At 37.2% G+C, this 23,344-nt stretch overlaps 1 protein-coding gene across 1 annotated transcript; it reads left to right on the top strand.

Annotated features, from left to right (window-relative positions):
- LOC107135858 (glycine N-phenylacetyltransferase-like) lies at nucleotides 1–22,683 on the top strand. The gene is given in 7 exon segments (XM_048788897.1): nucleotides 1–296; nucleotides 2,642–2,745; nucleotides 5,522–5,617; nucleotides 7,221–7,328; nucleotides 15,997–16,123; nucleotides 17,014–17,185; nucleotides 18,821–22,683. Coding segments are annotated over 5 exon segments (909 nt in total). The 5' UTR covers nucleotides 1–296; nucleotides 2,642–2,745; nucleotides 5,522–5,539; the 3' UTR covers nucleotides 19,245–22,683.
- The last annotated feature ends 661 nt before the right edge of the window (nucleotides 22,684–23,344 follow it).

Below are 23,344 nucleotides of genomic sequence, written 5' to 3'. Positions count from 1 at the left end.
AGCCTCAGAATGCACAGGGCGAATTGGTCAAGCCACAGAGCCACCTCCCTGAGCATGGGACCCAGAGGGAGGGGCTTGACCTCACACTCAGATCTCAGAAGTTTGCACAGTTTGGTGTGTGTGTGTGTGTGTTCTGTCAGGAACCTCAACACTGCATTTCTAGGAAAAAAAAAAAACCAAAGTACCTTTCAAAACGGGCATCCTCGGAGGATATATTTCATGCTCTGGAAAAGTCTGCTGCCTCTGGTCTTTCCCTACAGACCTCTGCAGAGACTGAATGAGAAGACAGATTTCAGGTAAGAACAAAGGAGAATCAATGATCTGAGACCCCTCATCTCTTTTTATCTCCTTATTGAGGCAGGATGAACAAAATACTCCTGTTGAATGTGGTTAAGAATTTTTGAGCTCATTTGGGCTGAGAATTTTTCCAGAGGTAAATGAAATTCTTCCATTGGAAAATCCACTTTCGGATAACTGCTATGTACAGGGCATTTTGCTAGATCTGTCAGAAATTTTTGACACTGGATGAAGCCAGGTCTGAGTCTGTATTGATGAATAAACATGAAGAGATTTGGGAGCTTGCTATCAGTGGGTGGGAGCCAGAGATTAAAATGGCACCTGAAAGGAGCATGCTGGCTCAGGTGACATTTATTTGCCACAAAGTGTACACATGCCATGCAAACATTACCTTACATAATCCTCTGTGGCATTCTAAGGCAGTTGGCTTTACCTAGGGTGGTAACTGATGTACAGGGAATTTATGTGCCCTGTTTAGTCATAAAGAGACTAGGTGGATTCTCACATGGGGACTGGAATACGGAGGAGATGAGTTGTTAATTTAAAAACCAAGACAAATGCAATTTTAAAAACTCTTCTATAATGTTACTGCATTGTTTTTCCATTCCAAATTTTTATTTTTAATGTGTGTTGTCTATAAACGTTCACATAAAATCTGAGTTTAATGTGCTTTGCACAATTTTTCACAGAGCATTTTTTGTTCATTGGAATTGTTTTCTTTGAATACACCTTGGACTGTGTCAAAGGTTCCCACTGCCTTTGGACTCTGCTCATTGCCCATCTGGCAACCCGCCAGAGTGTGCAGCCCCACTGGGTCTCCCCAGGCTTTAGTCAATTATACTAGTTAAACAGCATATTTGTGTCTTCGGGATGTGTGTACATGTGCAGAAGGTTGTCATAAATATACTTGGTGATACTTTAATGTTGTATCTTCAGCATTCTGGTATCAGTTTCTACTTTGGTATTTTCTTGTAATCTTCTTCTGAGGTTTTTCCAGCTAGAATATCAAATTAACCTTCACAAATATTGCACTTCTGTCTTGAGACTTTCATTCCTGGCACAGGTGCTTCTGTTGTGCTCTGGGGCTATTTCAGTGGAGTGTCTGGTAATAATTCCCATGCCTTTCAATAGTGGCCTTCAATTGGTAATTTATCTTAGTCTATTTTGGGCTGCTAGAACCAAATACCATATACTGGATGTCTTCCAAACAAGAAAACTTTATTTCTCACAGTTCTGGAGACTGGGAAGACCAAGATTTTAGTGCTAGCAGTGTCAATGTCTAGAGATGGCTTGTTTTCTGATTCTTTAAAGATGTTTTTCTCCTATGTTCTCATTTGGTGGAAAGGATGGCCTCATGAACCAATCCCAAAGTTCTTACCTGGTTAGTATTATCACCTTGGAGGCTAGTATTTGAAAATGTTAATTGAGGGGGGACACAAACATTCATATCATAGCTTACTTCTTGAACGAAGAATCTTTTAATTGGATTGGGGAAATGACTAATTAAAAGGTTGTAGTTACACAAATACTTTATACATTCCGTCATTAAGCAAATATGTACTTATTCCTTAATGTGAACTAGACAATGTGATAACCTTTGAGAAGGAACAGATTAATAATTTGAATAATAATTTCTGTCCAGTGAAATTAACAAATTAGAAGTCATTGTTACCAGATTTTCAAGAAAGAGAATGACTAATTCTCTTTGGGTTGAGGTGTCTCAGAGGGAATGAATCAGGGACAAACTGGCATTTAATTAGGACTTTGGAAAAGGAGAAAAACTGGGTTTTGAAAGTAGTGTAGGAGTAGTACATAAATAAAATGAAGATAAGTCAGAGTGCTAAAGCAGGTATTGCATTAAAGAAATGTTCTTTGGTCTTATCTGGAAGAGAGAGACTATAGATGAGATGAATAGTCAGCACTTAGTGGTTAAACAATCATCTACAAGGGGCTGCAGATGCCTGCCTGACACGTACAAGGCCCGGAGTTCAGCCCTCATCACTACAAAATGACAAATCATTTACAAAAAACAAACAATTCCTACCAGGCCCAGGTTCTTCCCCAGAAACTACATTCAGAATGCAGCCTCTGCCTCAGTGGGTTTGTTTAAGACTCTTCTTCCCTTATATCACGAAGGGAGCACTAGGTCTGTTGAAAAACCTATTGTTGTTATCCCCAAATGACTGACAAAAAATCTTGGGGAAACACACATGAAAAAAAACTAAAACGTTCATTAGTCCAAGCTTCTCCCAATACGTTAAAGCCATAGACCAAAACGTAGAGTGACATCTTTGGTAATTGGAGCCAATAGAAACTAACATCAGCCGTGTTTCTCCCAGTACAGATCCTAGTTCATCACCCCAAAAGGACCAGCATTCCCAAAGACTCCAACGGACAAGGAAAAGCATCCTGTGATCCCATTCTTCAGATAACAGCAGTTGTGCTGCAGTAAGTCAAATGCAGAACTGCTTCTTCATATTTTTTAGCAATATACACTGTACAAATCCAACCCTTAGGTTTAGGGAGAGAGCAAAGTTCAAGAAGAGATAAGAAATGGAGATAGGGTGGGTGAATTGGTTTCACATATAACTTGGTAATAAAAAAAATGACACATTAGACTATATGAATGATTTCCATATCAAGAACACTACCTTGGAATGTGTTGAATTCTATACCCCTGTTTCACACACATATAAATTTAATTCTTTCTCTATAGTATTTTTTTTTTAGTTTTGTATGTCTTATTTCCCTTATTAGAGTATGAGTTCTTAGACAATAGGAAACATCTACTGTGGTTTGTTATAAGCTCACAGTTGCTCAGAGCATTTACCAGTGTATGTGTATCAGTCAGAATCAAAATACAGGATCAGAAATAGATGATTTGTTATAAGGATTCGACCTTATGCAATGCTGTGTGCTAGTTAAGCAGTTTCTAGAAGGCTAATCCTTCTTTTCTGTTACTGGAGATTAAAGTGCGCACAAGTGTTGGGAAAGGAAGATTTATTTAAAGTGTGAGAACACACACTGGAGCTTACAGGGCACCAAAACCTTGCAGTTTTTGCTGACTGTGGCCTTGGCAGTGGGTGTCCTTCCAGGCTCCTTCCTTATGGAGCTGAATGCATACACTTGGCCAGCATGAGAGAGGTTGATGTAGATCTGGGGGACAATGAAGTAGCTGGCAGCCTATCCTTGCATGAAGAGGTGAGCTACCAAAATGGCTGCTGCTCCTATTTGCCTCCAATTATCTCACAAAAATCTCTCTTGTGGCCCACGCTACCTGCAAACCAGTGGTTAAATGGATTTCAGGAAATACTATTCTGCCTGGCCAAGGTGGTACCTTACAAAGCCACTGTACTAAGTTCTCAAACAAGATTCATTGTATAAGTGGACAGATTGATGAATGAATGAATGAATGAATAAAGAGTGATGCTCAGCTTACTAACAAAAGTCAATTTAACTTAAAATGAAGCTGTACCAAAGTTTTGTTTAAAAAGACATTTCAGACTTCCGCAAGGAGAAATTTTATTTAAAGGATTATTGCAAAACGGGGTGGGGGGGGGAGACGGTTGTGTTAGGGAGACTTCTCAGACCATAATATCTAGAAACATATGAAAGTTAGAAAAGAAAAGGTCTTTTGTTTTATAGGGAGAAGTGAGCAAGAGAGGTTATTTTCATAGTAAGGTGGAACTTTCTGCATGCCAGAACTCAGGCTGAGGGTAAGTCAAAGTTCAGAGTCCTGCGAGGAGCAGAAAATTACAGTGTGATCAAGTTAGCTAACAAAAACTTTTGTTCTGATGGATCAGTGAGCATGAACAGTTTAGTTAAGCATTTCTGAAGGGGAAATGGACAGGGCAGGGAGGTCTCAGGGTGGGGAAGTGAACTAAGGGATGGTGTATCAATAGAGGCTCAGAGGACATATTACCCTGTGTCCAGCTTATTTTTGCTGGGAGCTGTTAAACAGGGATTGTAGATGATTTGGCTTGGGGGAAGGAGAGCAAAGGAATGAAATTTTGGTTGACAAGTATTGTCTTATTTATTAATGGGTATTAGCAGTTCAGCTCATCCTTGTGAAGCAAAGTATGAGGCATTGAAGGGTCCACATTTGGCCTTGTTCTAGGTCAGCAAGAAGGAAATTGGGGAATCCTGTCTAAGTAGTAGTCTCAAATTGAATGGAGCAATTTTTTGACCGTTGTTATTTTGTTGAATTATAGCGCTTGAGTAAAGTTTACCATTGTCAGTCACTCAGAGAACTGCATCTGTTGAAATATACTTTAGCTTTACCCATTTGGCCTTGAGAACTAGTTCTATGAACCTTCTTGGATACTGATTTGAAGGATATTGTTGAGGATTTTGCCCATGACATCAATGATTCCTGAACATGGCTGTATAGAAAAAAAATAACCTGCAGATATGCTAGAGATAATATAGAGCAAATGAAACCCTCACATACTGCAATAAGAATGTAAAATGGTGTAGCCAATTTGGAAAAAGGCGGTTTCTTATAAAGTGAAACATTTACTTACCATGCAACTCTGAAGTGCACTCTGAGGGAAATAATAACATATAGCCATGCAAAGACTTGTACATTGATGTTATTTGTAACTTTAATTAAGAACCATCCCAAACTATAAAAACCCAAGTGTCCTTCAGCAGGTGAATTGATAAATAAAGGAATTCATCTGTGCAATCCCTGCAATGGAAGACTTTCCAGAAATAAAAAGCAATGTACTATTGAATTGCACAGCAGCTTAGATTTGATACAATAAACCAGTCCCAGAAGTTACATATGAAATAATTCCACTTAGTTGACATTTTGTAAAGAAAATTATAGGGATGGAAAGCAGCTTAATGATTGCTTGAAGCTGGAAGTCTAAAAGGGATTGGTGGGCATGGGAGAGAAACAAGCTATTGGAGAGTGTAGGAAATGGTCTGTATCAATGCTCATGTATGTGAAGAGAACAGATCTGTTTATCTTAGTGTATCCTTAATTGTTGGAATTCTAGGTGATACAGAATGAAAACAAATGTTTATAAATATTTTTAAAAGCTTAAGGAGTTGTAGTAAAAGTTATTTCAGAAGGAGGCATCTGTACCTGCCACCAATCCTATTCTTTCTCGGCATTAGAAGTTTAGTGAGTAGGCACATTGGAACAGCAGGAATATAGCTCACGACATTAACTAGAACTGCCTTCTCATTTCATGATGTTTCTCAATCTTCTCTTTAGCCTAAAGCACCTGCCAAGATGTTTCCTTTGCAAAGTCCACAGATGCTGCAGATGCTAGAGAAGTCCTTAAGGAAGAGCCTCCCCGAGTCCTTAAAGGTGAGGGTGGAACATTGTGAGAAAAAAAAAAATGTAGCATTACCTGCTTATACTAAAAAATGAGACTAAAAATGGGAATGCTCTCAATTCAATGATTTAAATTCTCACCTTAGAAACTTAAAAAAGTAGGCGGGTATTAACCCTTTACCAAGCTGAATGAAGGAAATTGAACAATAAACAGATTTTTTAAAAAATAAAAGAATGTGAGTGCAGAAAAACAACACAAAAACCCAACACATCCAAATTATGGTTCTTATAAGTATCAAATGATGTTGATAATATTGTAACCAAACTGACCAGGAAAGAAGAAGACACAGATTACATGTCAGGAATAAAATAGAAAACACTACTGCAAATCCATAGACATTATAAGCATAATAATAAATAAAATGTGCCTACTGTTATCAGTGCTGCATTCATAGGTTTCAGCATTTATTCTGTGAAAAGCACACATTACCAAAGGTCATTGAAGAGGAATATGTTACGTGAATTACTCTCTGTATGGAAATGAAAACTTTCCAACACAGAAATCTCCCATCTGGGTGGCTTCACTGGCAATCACTACCACACATATGAGAAAAAAATTACACCAGTTCTACACAAATTCGTTCAGGATATAACAAAGATGGGAGAGTATCTTCAAGTTCATTTTGTGAGTCCAGAATTACCCTAATAACAAAACCAGAAATAGATAAGAAAACTACAGAATTGCATCTGTCATTAACATAGATGAGAAACAAATTCTTAACAAAATACTATCAAATCAAGCATAAAAACATTTAAAATATACATCATATCATAAACATGGAGATTTTCCTGAGAACTCAAGGCACATTCAAAAATCAAGCAGAAATCCCCCAGTATGATGGCACATGCCTATAATCCCAGTCACTGTGTGGAGGGGCATAGCTAAGACAAGTTCAAAGCCAGCCTGGCCCAGTCAGTGAGACCATAAGTGACACATATATGAGATATATATATATATATATCTCATATATGTGATATATATGTAACACATATGATATATAAAAATATATATCTTTAATCTCTATGTAAAGGTTTTTTCCCATGTGTATCTCCAAATATATATGTGTGTATTCATATACATATACATATATATAGAATGCAAGAAAATAGATATTAAACTTATTAATTTTATTGTTTATAAATTTTATGTGTATATGTAAATTAATGGAAGAATTTGGAAAAAATATAAAACTAAATTCTATATAATACGGACCAATTAGGCACACATGTAACAAATATATCACAATGAATCCCACAGTTATGTATAATTATAATGTACTAATAAAAATTTAAAAGTTAATAATGTACCAGTAAAAACTCTACAATGTAAGAGTGAGCATTATTTATTTTATCTATCTGGTATTTATATATATAAAATATTCTCATGATTTTATGCAAAAATCTGTTTGGTTTTGCTTAGGGTAATGATATACATCCTGAAGACTACACGATCTATTAGTACACGATCTATTAGTTACAAACCCTGATTCCTAGGAATAAGGCTTGTTGGGGTTAAACAAGGCACCTGGCTGTTCCTTTGTAATGTGCAGATTCTCATGTTGTTGAAACGTTTTAGGTCTATGGAACTGTCTTCCACATAAACCAGGGGAACCCATTCAAGCTAAAGGCCCTGGTGGACAAATGGCCAGATTTTAACACAGTAGTTGTGCGCCCTCAGGAGCAGGTAAGTTGTCTGGGGTCGAATGACAATGACTTTGTTTGTATTTGCTGTGTGTGTGACATGAACCTGGAAGGAAGTATGGTGGACCCCAGGGAAACAGAAAGGAATCACGGTGGTGGTCCTCTAGTCTTGTTCTCAATGAGATCACAGCCTGGAGATCACAATCTCAATCTCAATGAGATCACAATCTCAATGAGATCACAGAAAAGCAGAAGAATTGCAATATGGTGTGAAAATGTGCAAGAGCACACAAGAGCACTTATGTTGTAGGAAGTTGTTTTTGTGTTAAGATTATACTTTAGACGAAGAAGTAGTTCTGATTCAAAGTTGATTAAAATCAGTGATTTCAGAGGTTGGTTGTAGGGAAAGGATAAAAAGACTTGCAAGTAGGCATTCCATCAAAACTGAATTGTGATGTTCAATAGGTCTTGAGATAATGACAAGAGTAGGGGAACATTTTGTAAGCTGAGAAAATAACTCCTACAATATGTGAAGTTAAATGTAAAGAATGTTAGAGAAATAAGAGAAACAATTTACAATATTTAAGATGTATATTTTCAGTGCTACGCTTTGAAAAATAACAAGCAAAGTGATTGATACACTTTAAATACAAATACATTTTAACACATTGAAAATTCATGCATACAAAAATATAAAGCTTAACCATATAGTATCATTTTGATATAAAACATTAACAAATGGAATATAACCATGTAGTGCTTTTAAGCAGAAGCAAAGAGGTAATAATAATTACTATGTGTACATATAAAAGTAAAACTCACAATTAGAAGTAGATACCCAGTGAACTCCTCAATACTTCAATAATGTATTTGTGATGTGTAGATCCTACACCTATCTATGTATGAATGTTGAGACATAAAATCAAGAAAAAAACAACTACAGGGTGTTGTTAAGGAATATACAAGGTTAAAAGATGCTGTTTGTAACATCAAGAACATTAATTGTGGGAAGTATAATAAAAGTCTAGAGTTTTTGTAAGTGACAGAAGACTAGTTGTTATCAGCTGTAAATAGCCATTAACAGCATAAGATGTGCAGAGGGGAGGGTTGGGACAGTGCAGATGGGAAGAACAGTAGAATGAGACAGACATCATACCCTATATATGTGTATGAGTACACTAGTGGTGTGGCTCAGCACCATGTACAGCCAGAGGAATGAGAAGTTATGCTTCATTTGTGTACAATGTCTAAAAATGCATTCTACTGTCATGTATAACTAATTTGAGCAAATTTAAAAAATAGAGAAAAAGGTATAAAATGTTTTCTGCAAACCTCCTAATGATCACAAACTACAGCAGCTATAGGACCAATAAAGAGAGAGTAATCACAATTAGCACTATAGGATATTATCAAATCACAAAGTTAGACAATAAGAGTGGAAGCAAGGAAGAAAAGATGAGAAAAACAATCAGAAATCAAATAAAACAACAATAAGAAGTTCTTACTTTTCTATAATAACCTTAAATACAAATGGATCAAATATCCCCATCCAAACATGGAGTGGATGAATGGGTAAGAAAGCAAGCTACAACTAACTACATGCTGCATCCCATTAAGTTTGGTAGAAGCAGTTCTAATAGCAAATGATAGCAAAAATGCTTTTCATAAAAAGAATGAATCCAAATAAATAATCTAATGTTATACCTCAAGAAACTAGAAAAGAAGAACAAACTAAACCCAAAGTTAGCAGGGGGAAAGAAATACAAACATCCAAAAAGAAATAAATTGAATAAGGAATCAAAAATTTATAGAGAGAACCAATAAGACTAAGAGTAGGTCTGTTTGAAAATATAACAAAATTGACAATACTAGTCTAAGTAAAAAAGAGGGAAGACTCAAACTCAAAATGAAACTAATAATATTGCAGCAGACACATCAGAAATAAAAAGGATTATAAGAAACTATTATGAATAATCATTTGCCCCAAATTGAATATTCTGGAGGAAACAGATAAATGTCTAAAAAAATACAACCTACCGATATTAACTCTGGAAGAAATAGACAACAAATCAAGAGATTGGAGAAGTGATTTAAAAAAAAAAACTCCTAAGAAACCAAAACTCAGGAGTAGATGGCTTCACAGCTGGATTCCACCAAACATGCAAAGAAGAATTCATACCAGTGCTCCTTGAATTCTTCCAAAATATAGAGCTTGAAGGAATACTTCCAAATATACTGTGGGAGGACTACCATTACCTTTAAACTAAAAAAAAAGATGTCACTAGAAAACTATTGGCCATTTACTCTGATGAATATTTTGAAGTAAAAATCCTCAATGAAATATTAACAAACTAAATTACATAATACGTCAAAAGATGTATACACTGTGACCAGTGATATTATCCCTGGCATGTAAGACTGGGTTAGCACAAGCAAATCAATCACCGTAATACGTCATGTTAATAGATAAAGAACACATGGCCGTTTCAAGGGAGGTGGAAACATTTTTTTGTTTGTTTGTTTGCTTTTTTTGACAACATCCAATATTCTTTCTTGGCAAAAATTTGTAACAGCTTAAGTATAGAATGAAAGTTCTTCAACATAAAATTAGAACTACCATTTGACCTAGCAGTTCCTCTCTGGCCATGTATCAAAAGAAATGAAATCACCATTGTGTAAAGATAGCTGCACTCCTCATATTTATTATAGCGTTAGTCATAAAAGCCAAGATATGGAAATAACCCGAGGGTCCATGGACAGATGAATGGATAAATTGATACACACACACACACACACACACACACACACACACACGCACACACATACATAATAGAATGTAATTTAGCCCCCAAAAGAAATGAAATCAATATCAGAAGATGCAGATCAAGCAGCAACCTCCAAGCCCTCCACAGCCCAGAAAGAAGGCAGTGAAAGAAGACCTGACTAGAGAGACGGGTGACCGAGTAAACAGAATAAAACTCAGTATGGGACAACCTGAGCTTTGGAGAGACTTGAGGTTTGGTTATCAGAACAGAAAATAAGGACAGAGTTCTTTAACCCTGAACCTAGACCCGAGGCGGGGGTGGGGGAGGAGGGAGCAGCAACAAAGAGAAAGAGGGACCGGAAAGCTTCTTGAGCAGCAGCTGAACAAATCAGAACAGGATAGGAGCTGGAAAGTCAGTGACGGAGATGAAGCAGTTTAACCCAATTTGTGGATGGAAAGTCATCCTGGTCATGGCTGCAGTTTTGTAGAATTCACATCTAGCCCTACTCCCTAGAAGAAATTCAATCAACTCAGTGTCTCCCCACTTTCAGATAGCAAAAAAAAAAAAAAAAAACCAATCCAGAGGAACACCTTTGCAGTGATTGGTCTAGAAGGAACTTGTAGAGTATTGTTGCTAACAAAGCTGCTGAAATCCCTTCCCCCTCATCACAGACAAGAGGAATGGGATGGAGCAAACCCAAGAGCTATGCACTCCCGGGAAGTTCTAGCCTAACCTTGGTGCTCCACACAGCAGCCCTGGGAGCTCAGGCAGACATGGGAGCAGATAGCCACAATTCACAGCCATGGGCAGTGAGAACACAGTGCAGGGGGAACAACTGTCTCTGTGCCAGGCAGCAGAGGGGACGAGTGACTGCAGATCACAGGCGTGGGCAGTGGGAGCTGGGACATAGGCAGGAAAACTGTCTCTGTCTCAGTGGAGAGGAATGACGTGTAATTTACAACTGTGAGGAGTAAGTTTGGACATAGGCAGACTGCAGGCCGAGTCTCTTTCCCAATCACGGGGATGGCGCCCCAGGGATCTGTGATTTGCTTTGGTCAGGAGGGATGCTTTTGCATCAGAGACCACCCGCAGAGAACTCACAATCACAGGTCCCACACTTAGAGACAACCACCAGGCTCTATGCCACTTTGAAAAGGGTCCTGTGGAGGGGAGGGAGGGGAGCAGGTCCATGGGGACTCCATTGAAGTCAAAGCAGCAGCCCTGAGACCTGCATTCTGTGCCCTGGCACCCAGTAGACACCGCCAGCAGATGCAGCACAGTACCCCTCAAATATCAGCCTCAGACCCCTGGGTTGAGGAAAAAGGACCATCTGGTGGGAGGTCCATAGCAACCAGGGGAGTGGCTCCTTTGCCCCTGCCCCTCTGGGGGACCAGAGCTGAAGAGTGATGAACATCATCTGAAGGTCTCACATATTGATGAAAACCAAACCTGGAAGACTCAGTAAGATGTCTCTACCTTGGTATGGTTTACTCTAAATAGCTCAAAGGCCAACTTTGGTCATACATATATTACTCTTCATTTTGATTACAGAGTTATTTTCCCCTAGTATTTGACTGCCTTTCTTCTGAGGATTTAAACATTAATTGGAATAACTCTCTTTGTTTCCCTAGCTTTGGTTTACACTTGTTCCACTTAGCACTTCCTTCCCTTTTACATTGCCTGCGACTGCCTCAAATCCTCCCTCCTCGTCCATATTTATCTTCTTTTTACTTTGGTTTGTATTATTCTTTTCTATCTTTTTTCTTTCTCTCTTCTTTTACCCAATTTTCTCTCCTCCCCTTTTCAGCCCCTATATAATGCAATAGCCATTTTCCCGTCTTTAATAAATAATTTTTCGACCTCTTGAAGAACATTGCTACAACTGTATACCTGGGTTAAAGGAACTGTGAAGAACAATATCAACCAGTCTTTGTTTTTCCTGAGGTTTATTAGTATGTAACTTTGCCCTGAAGTGTTTGAAGTAAATAGGGTTTAGTTCTTTCTCTCAAAGCAAACCTGATACTGGGAATAGCAGAGGACAGACCACATTGAGAGTAAGTATAAATATCTGAATATTCATGCAGCCTGGAGTTCTTAAGAGAAAAAAAGCTCACTGCATTGTTATACAAAAGAAGAAGTGATAGTCATAGATGGTGGATATACATGCTATATATGAAAACCACCCCAAATAGCCCACAGCACGTCAATAACTGATCCCATTGACACCAGTGGAAGAAATGTCTGAGAAAGAATTTAGAAAGTTCATAGTTAAAATGTTCAATGTCTAAAAGAAGATGTAAGAAGTGAACTTAGAAACAAAATACAGGAAGTAAAAGTTAATTTCAAAGAAGAGATAGGTGTTCTAAGAAAGCACCAAATGGAAATACTGAAAATGGAAGATGCAATAAATCAATTTAAAAATTTAATGGAAAGCGTCACTAATAGATTTGAAGACAGATTCTCAGGCCTTGAAGACAAAGTATATTATCTTGAAATAAAGTTGACAATGAAGAAAAGATGTTAAGAGACCGTGACCAGAATATTCAGGAAAACTGGGATAACATTATGAGACCAAATTTAAGAATCATTGAGGTTGAAGTTGGCTCCAAAATACAAATTGAAGGAAAGTACAACTTTTTCAATGAAATAGTATTGGAAAAATGCCCAAATCTTAGGGATAAGATGGAAATCAAAAAAACAAGAATCAGATAGAACCCCAAATAGGCATAATAAAAAAAATCCTCTCCAAGAAACATTATAGTGTAAATGCCTGACATACAGAATAAGGATAGAATTTTAAAAATCAAAAGAGCAGGTCACATTTATAGGTAAGCCAATTTGGACTTAAACTGACTCTTCATCCCAGACCCTAAAATTAAGAAGGGCTTGGAATAATACATGTGGTCTTTGAAAGAAAAATAGGTGCCAACCAAGGTTACTATATACAGCAAAATTATTCTTCATAAATTATACTCAGTGAAATATTTCATGCAGAAGAAATAAAAAATAAAAATGAAAGCATGTATAGGGATGAATAACACCAGAAGAATAATCAATTAAAGGGAAATCAAGTCTGAATTAAGAATTAGAAATAAGTCAAAATGGCAGGAAATTAAAAAAAAATCATCTCTCTATAATAATATTGAATGTAAATGGTCTAAATTCTTCAATCAAAAGACATAGATTGGCAGATTGGATTAAAGAACAAGACCCAACCATATGATGTTTACCAGAAACTCACCTTATAGGCAGACATCCACAGACTGAAGGCAAAAGGATGAGAAAAGATATAATATACAAATAGAAACAGAAAATAAGCAGAGGTAGCTACTTTCATATCAGCCAAAGTAGATTTCAAGCCAAAATTAATCAGAAGAGACAAAGAAGTACTTATTAAGGGAATCGTCCAACAAGAAGAAATAATGATTGTAAATATTTATTCCTAAAGCAACTATGGACCTACATGCATAAAACAAACCCTATTCAATATAAAGAACCAAACAGACCACATTATAATCATATTGGGTGATTTCAATTCACCTCTCTCACCATTTCATAGATCATCAAAATGAACCAAGTCAAAATTCTTCAGAACTAAAAAATACTATTTATAAGGTGGACCTAAAAAACATTCATAGAATATAAGACAATTGAAATAATTTCCTCCTCAGCAAAACATGGAATTTTTTGTAAATTAGATCATATTTAAAGGCACAAAACAAATATTAGCAATCAAAAATAGAGATAATTTCTTGCATCCTATCAGAACGTAATGGAATGAAATTAGAAATCAACAATAACATAAAAAACAAACCACTCTAACACCTTGGGATTAAACAATACACTTGAAAATGAGGAATGGATTGCAGAAGAAATCAGGAGAGAAATAAAAAATTCTTAGAAACAAATGGGCTGGGGTTGTAGCTCAGTGGTAGAGCACTTGCCTGGAATGCGTGAGGCACTGGGTTCAATTCTCAGCACCACATATAAATAAAATAAAGGTCCATCAACAATTTTTAAAAATTGAAAAAGGAAACAAATGAAAATATAGATAAAACATATCAAAATCTCTGGGATAGTATGAAAGCAGTTTTAAGAGAAAACTTTATATCTGAGTTCCTATATTAAAAAAATATAAAGAAAACAAATAAATAATATAACATTATACCTCATGGCCGTAGAAAGAGAAAAATTAAAACCAAAATCAATAGAACACAGGAAATAATTATGATCAGAACCAACATTAATAAAACTGAGAATTAAAAAGATAAAAAAAAAACTGGGGTTGTGGCTCAGTAGCAGAGCGCTTGCCTAGCATATGTGAGGCACTGCGATTGCTTCTCAGCACCACATATAAATAAATAAAATACAGGTCCATTGACAACTAAAAACCAAAACAAAAAAAGATACAAAGGGCCAATGAAACAAAGAGTTGGTTCTTTGAAAAGATAAACAACATTGGTAACAATCAAACTAACCATTGGTTTCATTGGTTTTTGTGGTTCTATAATGAACTAATTAAAGAAAAAACTATGAATAAATAGAAGGAAGACCAGTAGAGAAGAGGAAAGGGAATGGAAGAGGAAAGAGGAGTGAGAAAGGGGAAGTACTGGGGACTGAATTGGAGCAAATTATATTCTGTGCTTGCATAATCATGTCAACGTGAATCCCTCTATTACATAAAATTATAATGTGCTAATAAAAAAATAAGGAGATCTTACCAGTTTTGATAAAATGAATCTGCACAACATTTGCTAAGGAAAATAAGCCAATCACAGAAAACTTTTACATAACCTCACTTCTATGTGAATCTTTTAAACATCCACCTTATATAGATATAACAGTCATTAACCAGATAAGAAGTGTGTTTATGGTGAGGAGACAAAAAGACATCAGCTAGAGGAATCTAACTAGCAGATATAAATAATGAAGACGTGTACCTTCCAATGTATGGTAAAGACCAGAGCAATGAAATGTTACTTTTTTTCTACTAAATTAGTAAATTCTAGCTGTTATCCCCTCCCCAAAGAAAGAAAGAATGGTAACTATGTGAGATTTCAGGTCTGCTAATTTGCTTCAGTAAATATTTTAATATCTATATGCATCCAGTAATATCATTTTGTTAGCTTAAATATATGCGATGAAGTTTTTATAAAAAACCGAGAAACAACACAGAATACAAAAATGAATTTAAATTCCTTACTAAATTCTAAAAATGAAAGCATGTTTGCTTTTTGAATGTTATATAAAAATACTGAGTGCTAGTGATATTATTGCTGAGTTCTGAGTGCATTTCTATGCAAAATTTTGCAACTGTTCTATAATAGCTGGGTATTTGTTATCTGGACCTTTCTTCAGCTTCAAATTATCCCCACTCTAACTTACTAACTTTGAGAAGGACTTTGTGAACAAATTCTGTGTTTTGATTTTGCTAGGAATATAAATTATTTTCATTAACACTAGTGTTTGGGGTTTATGTTTTAGAGACACCATGGATTCTCATTCTGTATCCCTTTACCGTGTATAGATAAAAATTTATATATGATGCTACCCATGTTCATTTAATATTATAAGTTCAAAATGCTTTTGTTCTGAGACTGTTTAAAAGAGTAAGATTTGTTCTTGCAACTGGAGCTTGCTTTTAATAATACGATTTTTCCTTTTCCTCCTGAAGATTCCAAAATTAAGGAAAAGTGCTTCTTTTGTATGTCTTTGGTTGATTTGAAACTGTAATGGAACACACTTTTGATTCACAACACTTTTTTAACATAAATTTAATGGATTTCTTAGCTTGGTTGCCTGATTTAATGATTCAGGAGTGATGATAATATGTGAAGAAAACATATTTAACCATATAATGTAATAGTATAAGGAAGTGTTAGACACAAATATTGAAATCTCTTGGGATGATCAAATTGACTTATTCCCTGTTACCCAACCAAACAGGACATGACAGATGACCTTGATCACTACACCAACATCTATCAAATCTAGTCTAAGGAGCTCAAGAGCTGTCAAGAATCTCTTGCCTTATCAGATGTCATTAACTGGAAACAACATTTGCAGATCCAAAGTAAGGGGACTGGGGTATGTGCTGGCTGCTAGACCCTGTGTCTACCTGTAGGACCACTTTTCACCTCAAGCACATTCCCCAAAATTCTTCCCCCAAGTCTCAGAATCTCAACCTAGTGTTCATTACTCGTATTGACTGTCACCACCTCTGCAGGGGAGTAGAATTCACATATTGTGCACTATGTGGTTGTTATTAGTAACTCTTGAGCAAGGTAATTTCTTGTAAGCTGAAGATTCAAAATATATTTTGCAACATATTCAGCATCCCTCAGAATATTGGGTGTGAGAGCAGAGACTGTCTTCTGGTCTTCCATTCCTGGAATAAGAATACAGCTCCTAGTGTCATAGAGAAGCTCCCAGGTCACCAAGGAGGATACCTGCTGTGATTATAAACCTGCCCTCTAGAGTCAGACTCTAAAGGGTGCATCCTTGCTCTGCCTCCTGCTTTGTGATCTTTAAAGTGATGTAATATACCTATTGCTGTTTCCTCATAAGTGAAAATGAGGAACCTAAAACACAGGGTCGGTGTAAGGATTAAATGAATTAGCAGACAAATACGTGGGCATGTGCACAATCAACATAGGCTTCTACAGGATGGGAGTTTAGCTCAGTGCTAGGGAATCTTTCTAGCATAAGCAGGGCCCTGGGTTCAATCTCCTGTACTGCAAAAGATAGGTTACTATGAATTATATATTCCTCTCCTTTGATTTCAGAGTGACAGCCAGCATTTCTGGTACTATTTTTGTATAAGAGAAAACCTGCTCCAGGGAGTGACTTGGTCACATCACACTGTTGGTGGCATTACCAGAAGCAAGAGTGAGGCATGGTTCCTCTGGGCCCCTTCTTGTACCTTGCACACAGTTACTTCTCTCCTTCCTTCCTCCCTCCTAGGTTCACAGTCCAGCTTGGATGAGGTGATACAAAGTCTTGCTGCTGCTAACTCGGTCCAGGTCAAGAGAACACAGTGCATTCTGTACATGATGCCTCAGACAGCAAGGAAACTGGTGCCTTTCCTGGTGGATACGAAGAACTTACGTCCTGAATCTGGGGGACCCCGGATCAAGTGAGTGTGATTAAAGATGCTCTTTCTGCACTGCTCACATGTCACTAGAGTGTCTTCCCAACCTCCCTCCCTGCGTTCTCTCTCACCTCCCAGAGTCCCACTCCTGGATGATCACCTGCTTAAAAGCCACCATTTCTCACCTCATCTTGAACAAAATGCAAACTCTTTATAGAGCCCACAAGACCTGCACCCTCACCTCCTGGATGTCACCTTGACCTTGCTGCTCACTCAGCAGCTCTGGCCTTCCTTATGCCATTTGACCTCATGCTCTTGCTCCTGCCTCTGCACCACTGAACTTGCTCTTTGCCTGCCTCAAACATCCTTCCTCAGATCTCCACATGTTATCTCTTTTTTTTGTTATTGCTCTTCATTCTCTCAAAATTTATTTCCTTTGACAGTTTTTTGAGATTGCCATGGGTAATATGGGTAATATCACCCCGGTCATAATTCTTCATGATGAAATCCAATTTTAACTTTCTTTATCAGACTTATCGTTACCTGAAAACACTTTATTGGGTATTTATCTACCTGTTGTTTGAAGAGCCTCCCCTGACCCACTTAAAATCTCATAAGAGCAGGAATCTTCTCTATATTGTTCACTAACATATTCTCCATAGCCGGAATAATGCACATAGTAGGTTCTTAATAGATATGCATTTAATGAATCCACTTCACAGACAAAATGTTTTCCAATATAAAGAACTTGAAATAATCATATATTTTCCTCCATTAATTTCCAGTGTAATATGAAGTAGAACCCATTGATAGCAACTTTATCTGTAGATGATCAATGTCTTGCCCTCGGTGTGATAATATGCCCAGAAGAGCTTTATTCACATTGCAAAGTGAATTGAAGCCTGCAGAGCACCTCCTGGTCTAGAACCTTACTGAATCCTCTTACACATCCTATGAGATAGTCAGGGTAGGAGGCATCATTCCTATTTCCCAACAGAGAGCAGGACCCTCCATGATGTGGCTTGTTTACTACATGGATGGTGAAGGCCATAACTATGATTTAAGTCTAAATCTTCTATTCCCACATAGTGGGATCTTTGCAAGATGCCTCTCAAAACCTCTTTCCTCTACCAAAGAGATCTTCAGACTTCAGTATTCCATTATGTGAGCCATCTGAAGTCCATATGGGTACCTCTCAGGACTTCAGCTTTCCCAAGTGTTCAACATGGTGGTCAAGGACCACTAAATACACACACCCTAAGATTCTAAGATTCTAAGCTCTGGCTTTACTGCTTGCTAGAATGTTCTTCTTATAGGCATTTTTTTTTCTGTTCGCCCACTTATCTGTAAAATAGGGTTGAAATCATCAGGTCTATATTATGTGGAGAGCCAAAGCAATGTTGAGAACAATACTTAATTTTTGTGGAGTTCTTTAGTGTTTTGTGGCACTGAATGCATTTCTGTCTTTTGAAATTAATATTACCATTTTATGCAATAAGAGGTGGAGGCAGAGAAATATTAAGTTACCTGCCTGAGATCCCACAGTTAGTAGGATTATGATCCCAGCTTGGCTGCTGAGACTATTCCATTACCTGTGTTCCTACATGCCTCTCAAATAAATAAAATGCCTCATAAGTGTGCATGATATTATGGCCTGTTCTTTTCCCTTTTTCTCAACAGGAACCAAGAGATGTTTAAACTCTCATCGCTGGATATTACGCATGCTGCTTTGGTGAATAAATTCTGGCATTTTGGTGGCAATGAAAGAAGCCAGAGATTCATTGAGCGCTGTATCCTGGCCTTCCCCAGCTCCTGTCTTCTGGGGCCTGAAGGGACCCCTGTGTCATGGGCTCTAATGGACCAGACTGGGGAGATGCGAATGGCAGCTGCTGTGCCTGAGTGCCGGGCCCAAGGCCTTGTCTCCTATATAATATATACTCAGACCCAGGTTCAAGAGAAGCTTGGCTTCCCTGTGTATAACCATACGGAGAAAGCCAACAAAATCATACAGAAAATGAGTCAAAGTCTGCATCATGTCCCCATGCCCTGTGACTGGAACCAGTGGAACTGTGCACCTCTGAAGCTGGCCTTCAACAGAAGCTAGTGTCGGTGGTTGTGGTTTGGCTGGATGAGCAGAGAAAGAGAGAAAGAACAAATTGTAACCGGAGTAAAGGAGTGGGCATTGCTGGGGTCTGGAGAAGCCATGTGAGTGGTCCACAGGACCACCATGATCCCTGCATCAAGCTACCCTTGAGATCCAGCAGGCCGGCATGGCTAGACCTCTCTGGCCTTGTTCAATTTCCTGAACTTCTGGATTTCAGTGACACTTTTCCTTTTTATTCCCCCTCCCCACCCACCCACTGGTGATGCTGGGGTTGACCCAGGGCCACCACTGAGCTCCATCCCTAGATGCTCAGTGACACTTTTTTGAGCAGACTGATGACCTACTACTTTTCCTTGAAATCTTGTCCCATCTCACATGTGGATTATTGCCAATGGTCAGATTCTTTCAATTTTGCCAGGTTGTGTTCTTAAGAATAGTATGTTTCTCTCTCTCTCTCTCTCTCTCTCTCTCTCTCTCTCTCTCCTTCTTCTTCTATGACTCCTTTATTTAGTGGCCAACGTGTGTCCCTTCTTTTTAGGAGATATTTTGAAGTGGTTCTTTCATGGCTGACTCTTTGATCTCTGTCTGACAACCATGTTAAATATTATAAAAACAAATGTATAATAATAGGTGTATATGGTAGCTGGGCGACTCATTTTTCACAATGTATTTTATTGTGTATATTTCATGTATACAACATGATGTTTTGGAATACACATAGATACTAAAAGTCACTGTAGTCAAACAAATTAACAGAACCATCATTTTGCATAGTTACCTGTTTGTGTGTGTGGCAAGAGCAGCTAAAATCCTATTTAGCATGAATCTCATACAGTACAGTTTTATTACTTAAAGTCCTCAGGTTGTACATGAGACCTCTAACCTGGCCACTCTACATGTGTGCTATGCTTTTATCCTTGACTTACATTTTCCCTTCCCCTCTCTCCTTCTAGTAACCACTATTTTGTTCTCTATCTCTATGTATTTGAGATCTCTATGTATTTGAGATTCTCCATATACATGTCTTACATAACATTCTTCCCTCTTGATTCTTTCACTTAATATAATACCATCTAGATTTATTCTTGTTGTGACAAATGTCATGATTTTGTTTATTTGTAGGACTTAATAATATTACATTATATTTACACACACATATGTATATGCATACATACATACACACACATTATAGTTTCTTTTTTTCCATTTGTCCATTAGAGGACATTTAGTGTTGCTTCCGTATCTGGGCTACTAGGAATAATACTGCAATGAACATGGGAGTGTAGAGTTTTTCTGAAGTGGCGATTGATTTTCCTTTAGGTATATGTCCACAAAAGGGATTTCTGGGTCATATGGTAATTATATTTTTAAATTTCTTTAAAAATGTCCATGCCATTTTTCCATAACAGCTATACCAATCTACATTTCTACCAACAGTGTACTACATTTCTACTAACAGTGTATAAGAGTTCCTTTTTTTTCCACATTTTTACCAACATTTATTGTTTTTTACATTTTTATAAAAAATTAATTGTAAGGCAGTAATGCAGAGTAGTTTTTATTTGCATTTCCCTGATGATTATATCATATATATATGATATTGAGCACTTTTAATAAGCCCAATAGTTATTTTTGTGTCCTTTTTGGGAAAATTTCTGTTCAGGCATTTTTCACCTTTTTAAATTCATCTCTGTGTTTCTTCACTGTTGAGTTGTATGAGTTCTTCATAATTTTTTTTCTTAACACCGGACCAGATCATATGGTTTGCAAATATTTTTTTCCCCAATACATAGGCAACTATTTCATTTTATTGATTACTTCTTTTGCTGCACATAAAATTTTGAGTTTGAAAGAAGCAGAAACAAAGGCCAATATAGTAGAATAGTGAATAGAGATAAATCCACACAGTTATAGTCAACTGCTCCCTGATAAGGGGAGCAAAAATATATGTTAGAGAAAAGATAGCCTTTTAAACAAAGGGTGCTGGGAAACTGGATATCCATATTACAGAAGAATGAAACCAGATCCCTGTCTCTCATCCTGCACAACAATAAACTCAAAGTGAATGAAAGACTTAGGATTTAGATCAGAGAGACTACAACTGCTAAAAGAAAACATAGGGCTAACGTTCCAATATATTGGCACAGGCACCAACTTTCTTAACAAGACCTCTAAAACTCAAGGAATAAAATCAAGAATCAGTAAGTAGGATGGTATCAAATTAAAATGCTTCTGCACAGCAAAGGAAACAATTAAAAGTGTGAAGAGGGACTAACGGAATGAGAGAAAGTCTTTGCTAGCTTCTTCCAACAGGGAATTAGTATTTAGAACAAACTCAACAAACTTACACACACACACACACACACACACACACAATAAATAACCCAATCAATAAATGAACTAAATAGGCACTTCTTGAAAGAAGAAGTGCAAATAGTCAACAAATACATGAAAAAATTTTCAACATTCTTAGCAATCAGGGAAACATAAATCAAAACTACACTGAAATTTTATCTCATTTCAGAATGGCAATCATCAAGGATTCAAAAACAATAAATTCTGGCAAGGATGTGGGGGTAAATATACACTTATACATTGCTAATTAGATTGTAAATTATACAAACACTTTAGAAAGCAGAATGAAATTACTTTAAAAGACTAGGAATGGAACCATCATATTAACAGCTATCCCACTCCTTGGTATTTATCCAAAAGAACTAAAATCAGCATTCTAGTGATACAGGTATACCAATGTTTATAGCAGTGCCATTCACAATAGCCAAGTTATGGAACCAGCTTAAGTTCCCATCAACAGATGAATGGATAAAGAGATTGTGGTATATACATACAATGAGTTTTATTCAGCTGTGAAGTTGAAGAAAATGATGTCCTTTGCTGGTAAATGGGTGGAACTGGAGAACATCATGCTAAATGAAATAAGTCAGATACAGAAAGTCAGGGGTCAAATGTTTTCTCTTATATTCAGAAAAAGAAAAGAGAGAGAGAGAGAGAGAGAGAGAGTCAGAGAGAGAGAGAGAGAGATCTCATGAGCAGGAAGGAGACCAGGAGAGTAGAGTTAGGGAATTGAGAGGGAGGGAGGAGGGAAAGGCATAGGGAAGTACTGGGGAATAATATCCTTCAAATTATGCTGTCTATATATGAATATATCACAATGAATCCTGCTTATATATAATTATAATTCACTAATTAAAACAATTATAAAAAAATAGACTAGATTAATGCACCAATAACAATGTGAAAAGGAAAAGGAACAGAATGGAGATCAGTCGAGCAGAGTAAGTGGACCAAGGGTAAGGAGGAGGGCAGAGAAAGGGAAGGTACGAGGGATGAAGTTGTTTTCAGTAAGAACAAATATGTCATTATGAATCCTACTATCATGTACAATTATAATGCACCAATAAAATATATTTTTTAAAGATTTTAGTCTGATGCAGTCCCATTTACATGGTCCGCAGTGCTGGTCAATTCTCTTGCTCCCTCACTCATCTTCATTATTGAAATGCACTATTAGAACCCCCGACTGTTCTTGTGTTGCCGTTCATGCTTCCTCTCACGTTTGTCAGCGTTAACTTCACAGATTTGAGTGCACTGTGTTGCATGCATATAAATTCATAATTGTGATTTCTGTTTTCAGAGCAGACCCTTTTGTCATTATGCAATGTTCTTCTGTTTCTCTTTTGATAGGGTTTAATTTGACATTAAAATTTTCTGACATAAGTATACCATCCCCACTTTATTTTGGTTACCATTATGCATAGAATATCTTTTTCCATCCTTTCACTGACTTTCAATCTAAAGCGTGTATCTTGCAAACAGCACATAGTGGGTGTGTTTTAAATGTTTTGAAATTTTCAGGCGAGGCAAAGAGGTGCACACCTGTACTTCCAGCAACTTAGGAGACTGAGGCAGGAGCATTACAAGCTCAAGGCCAGCCTCAGCAACTTAGTGAGACCCTATCTAAAAAAGTGAAATAAAAAGTGACTCGGTGGTGAAGCAACCCTGGGTTCAATCCCCAGCACTGTAAAAGAAACCAATAATGACAACAACAATCACTACTACATAACAACAAAGAAGAGTTT

This window comes from Marmota marmota, unplaced genomic scaffold (assembly GCF_001458135.2).
Source record: "Marmota marmota marmota unplaced genomic scaffold, marMar, whole genome shotgun sequence".
NCBI lineage: Eukaryota > Metazoa > Chordata > Mammalia > Rodentia > Sciuridae > Marmota > Marmota marmota.
The sequence above is the reverse complement of the archived record's forward strand: the minus strand, read 5'-3'. Positions and strand labels throughout refer to the sequence as shown.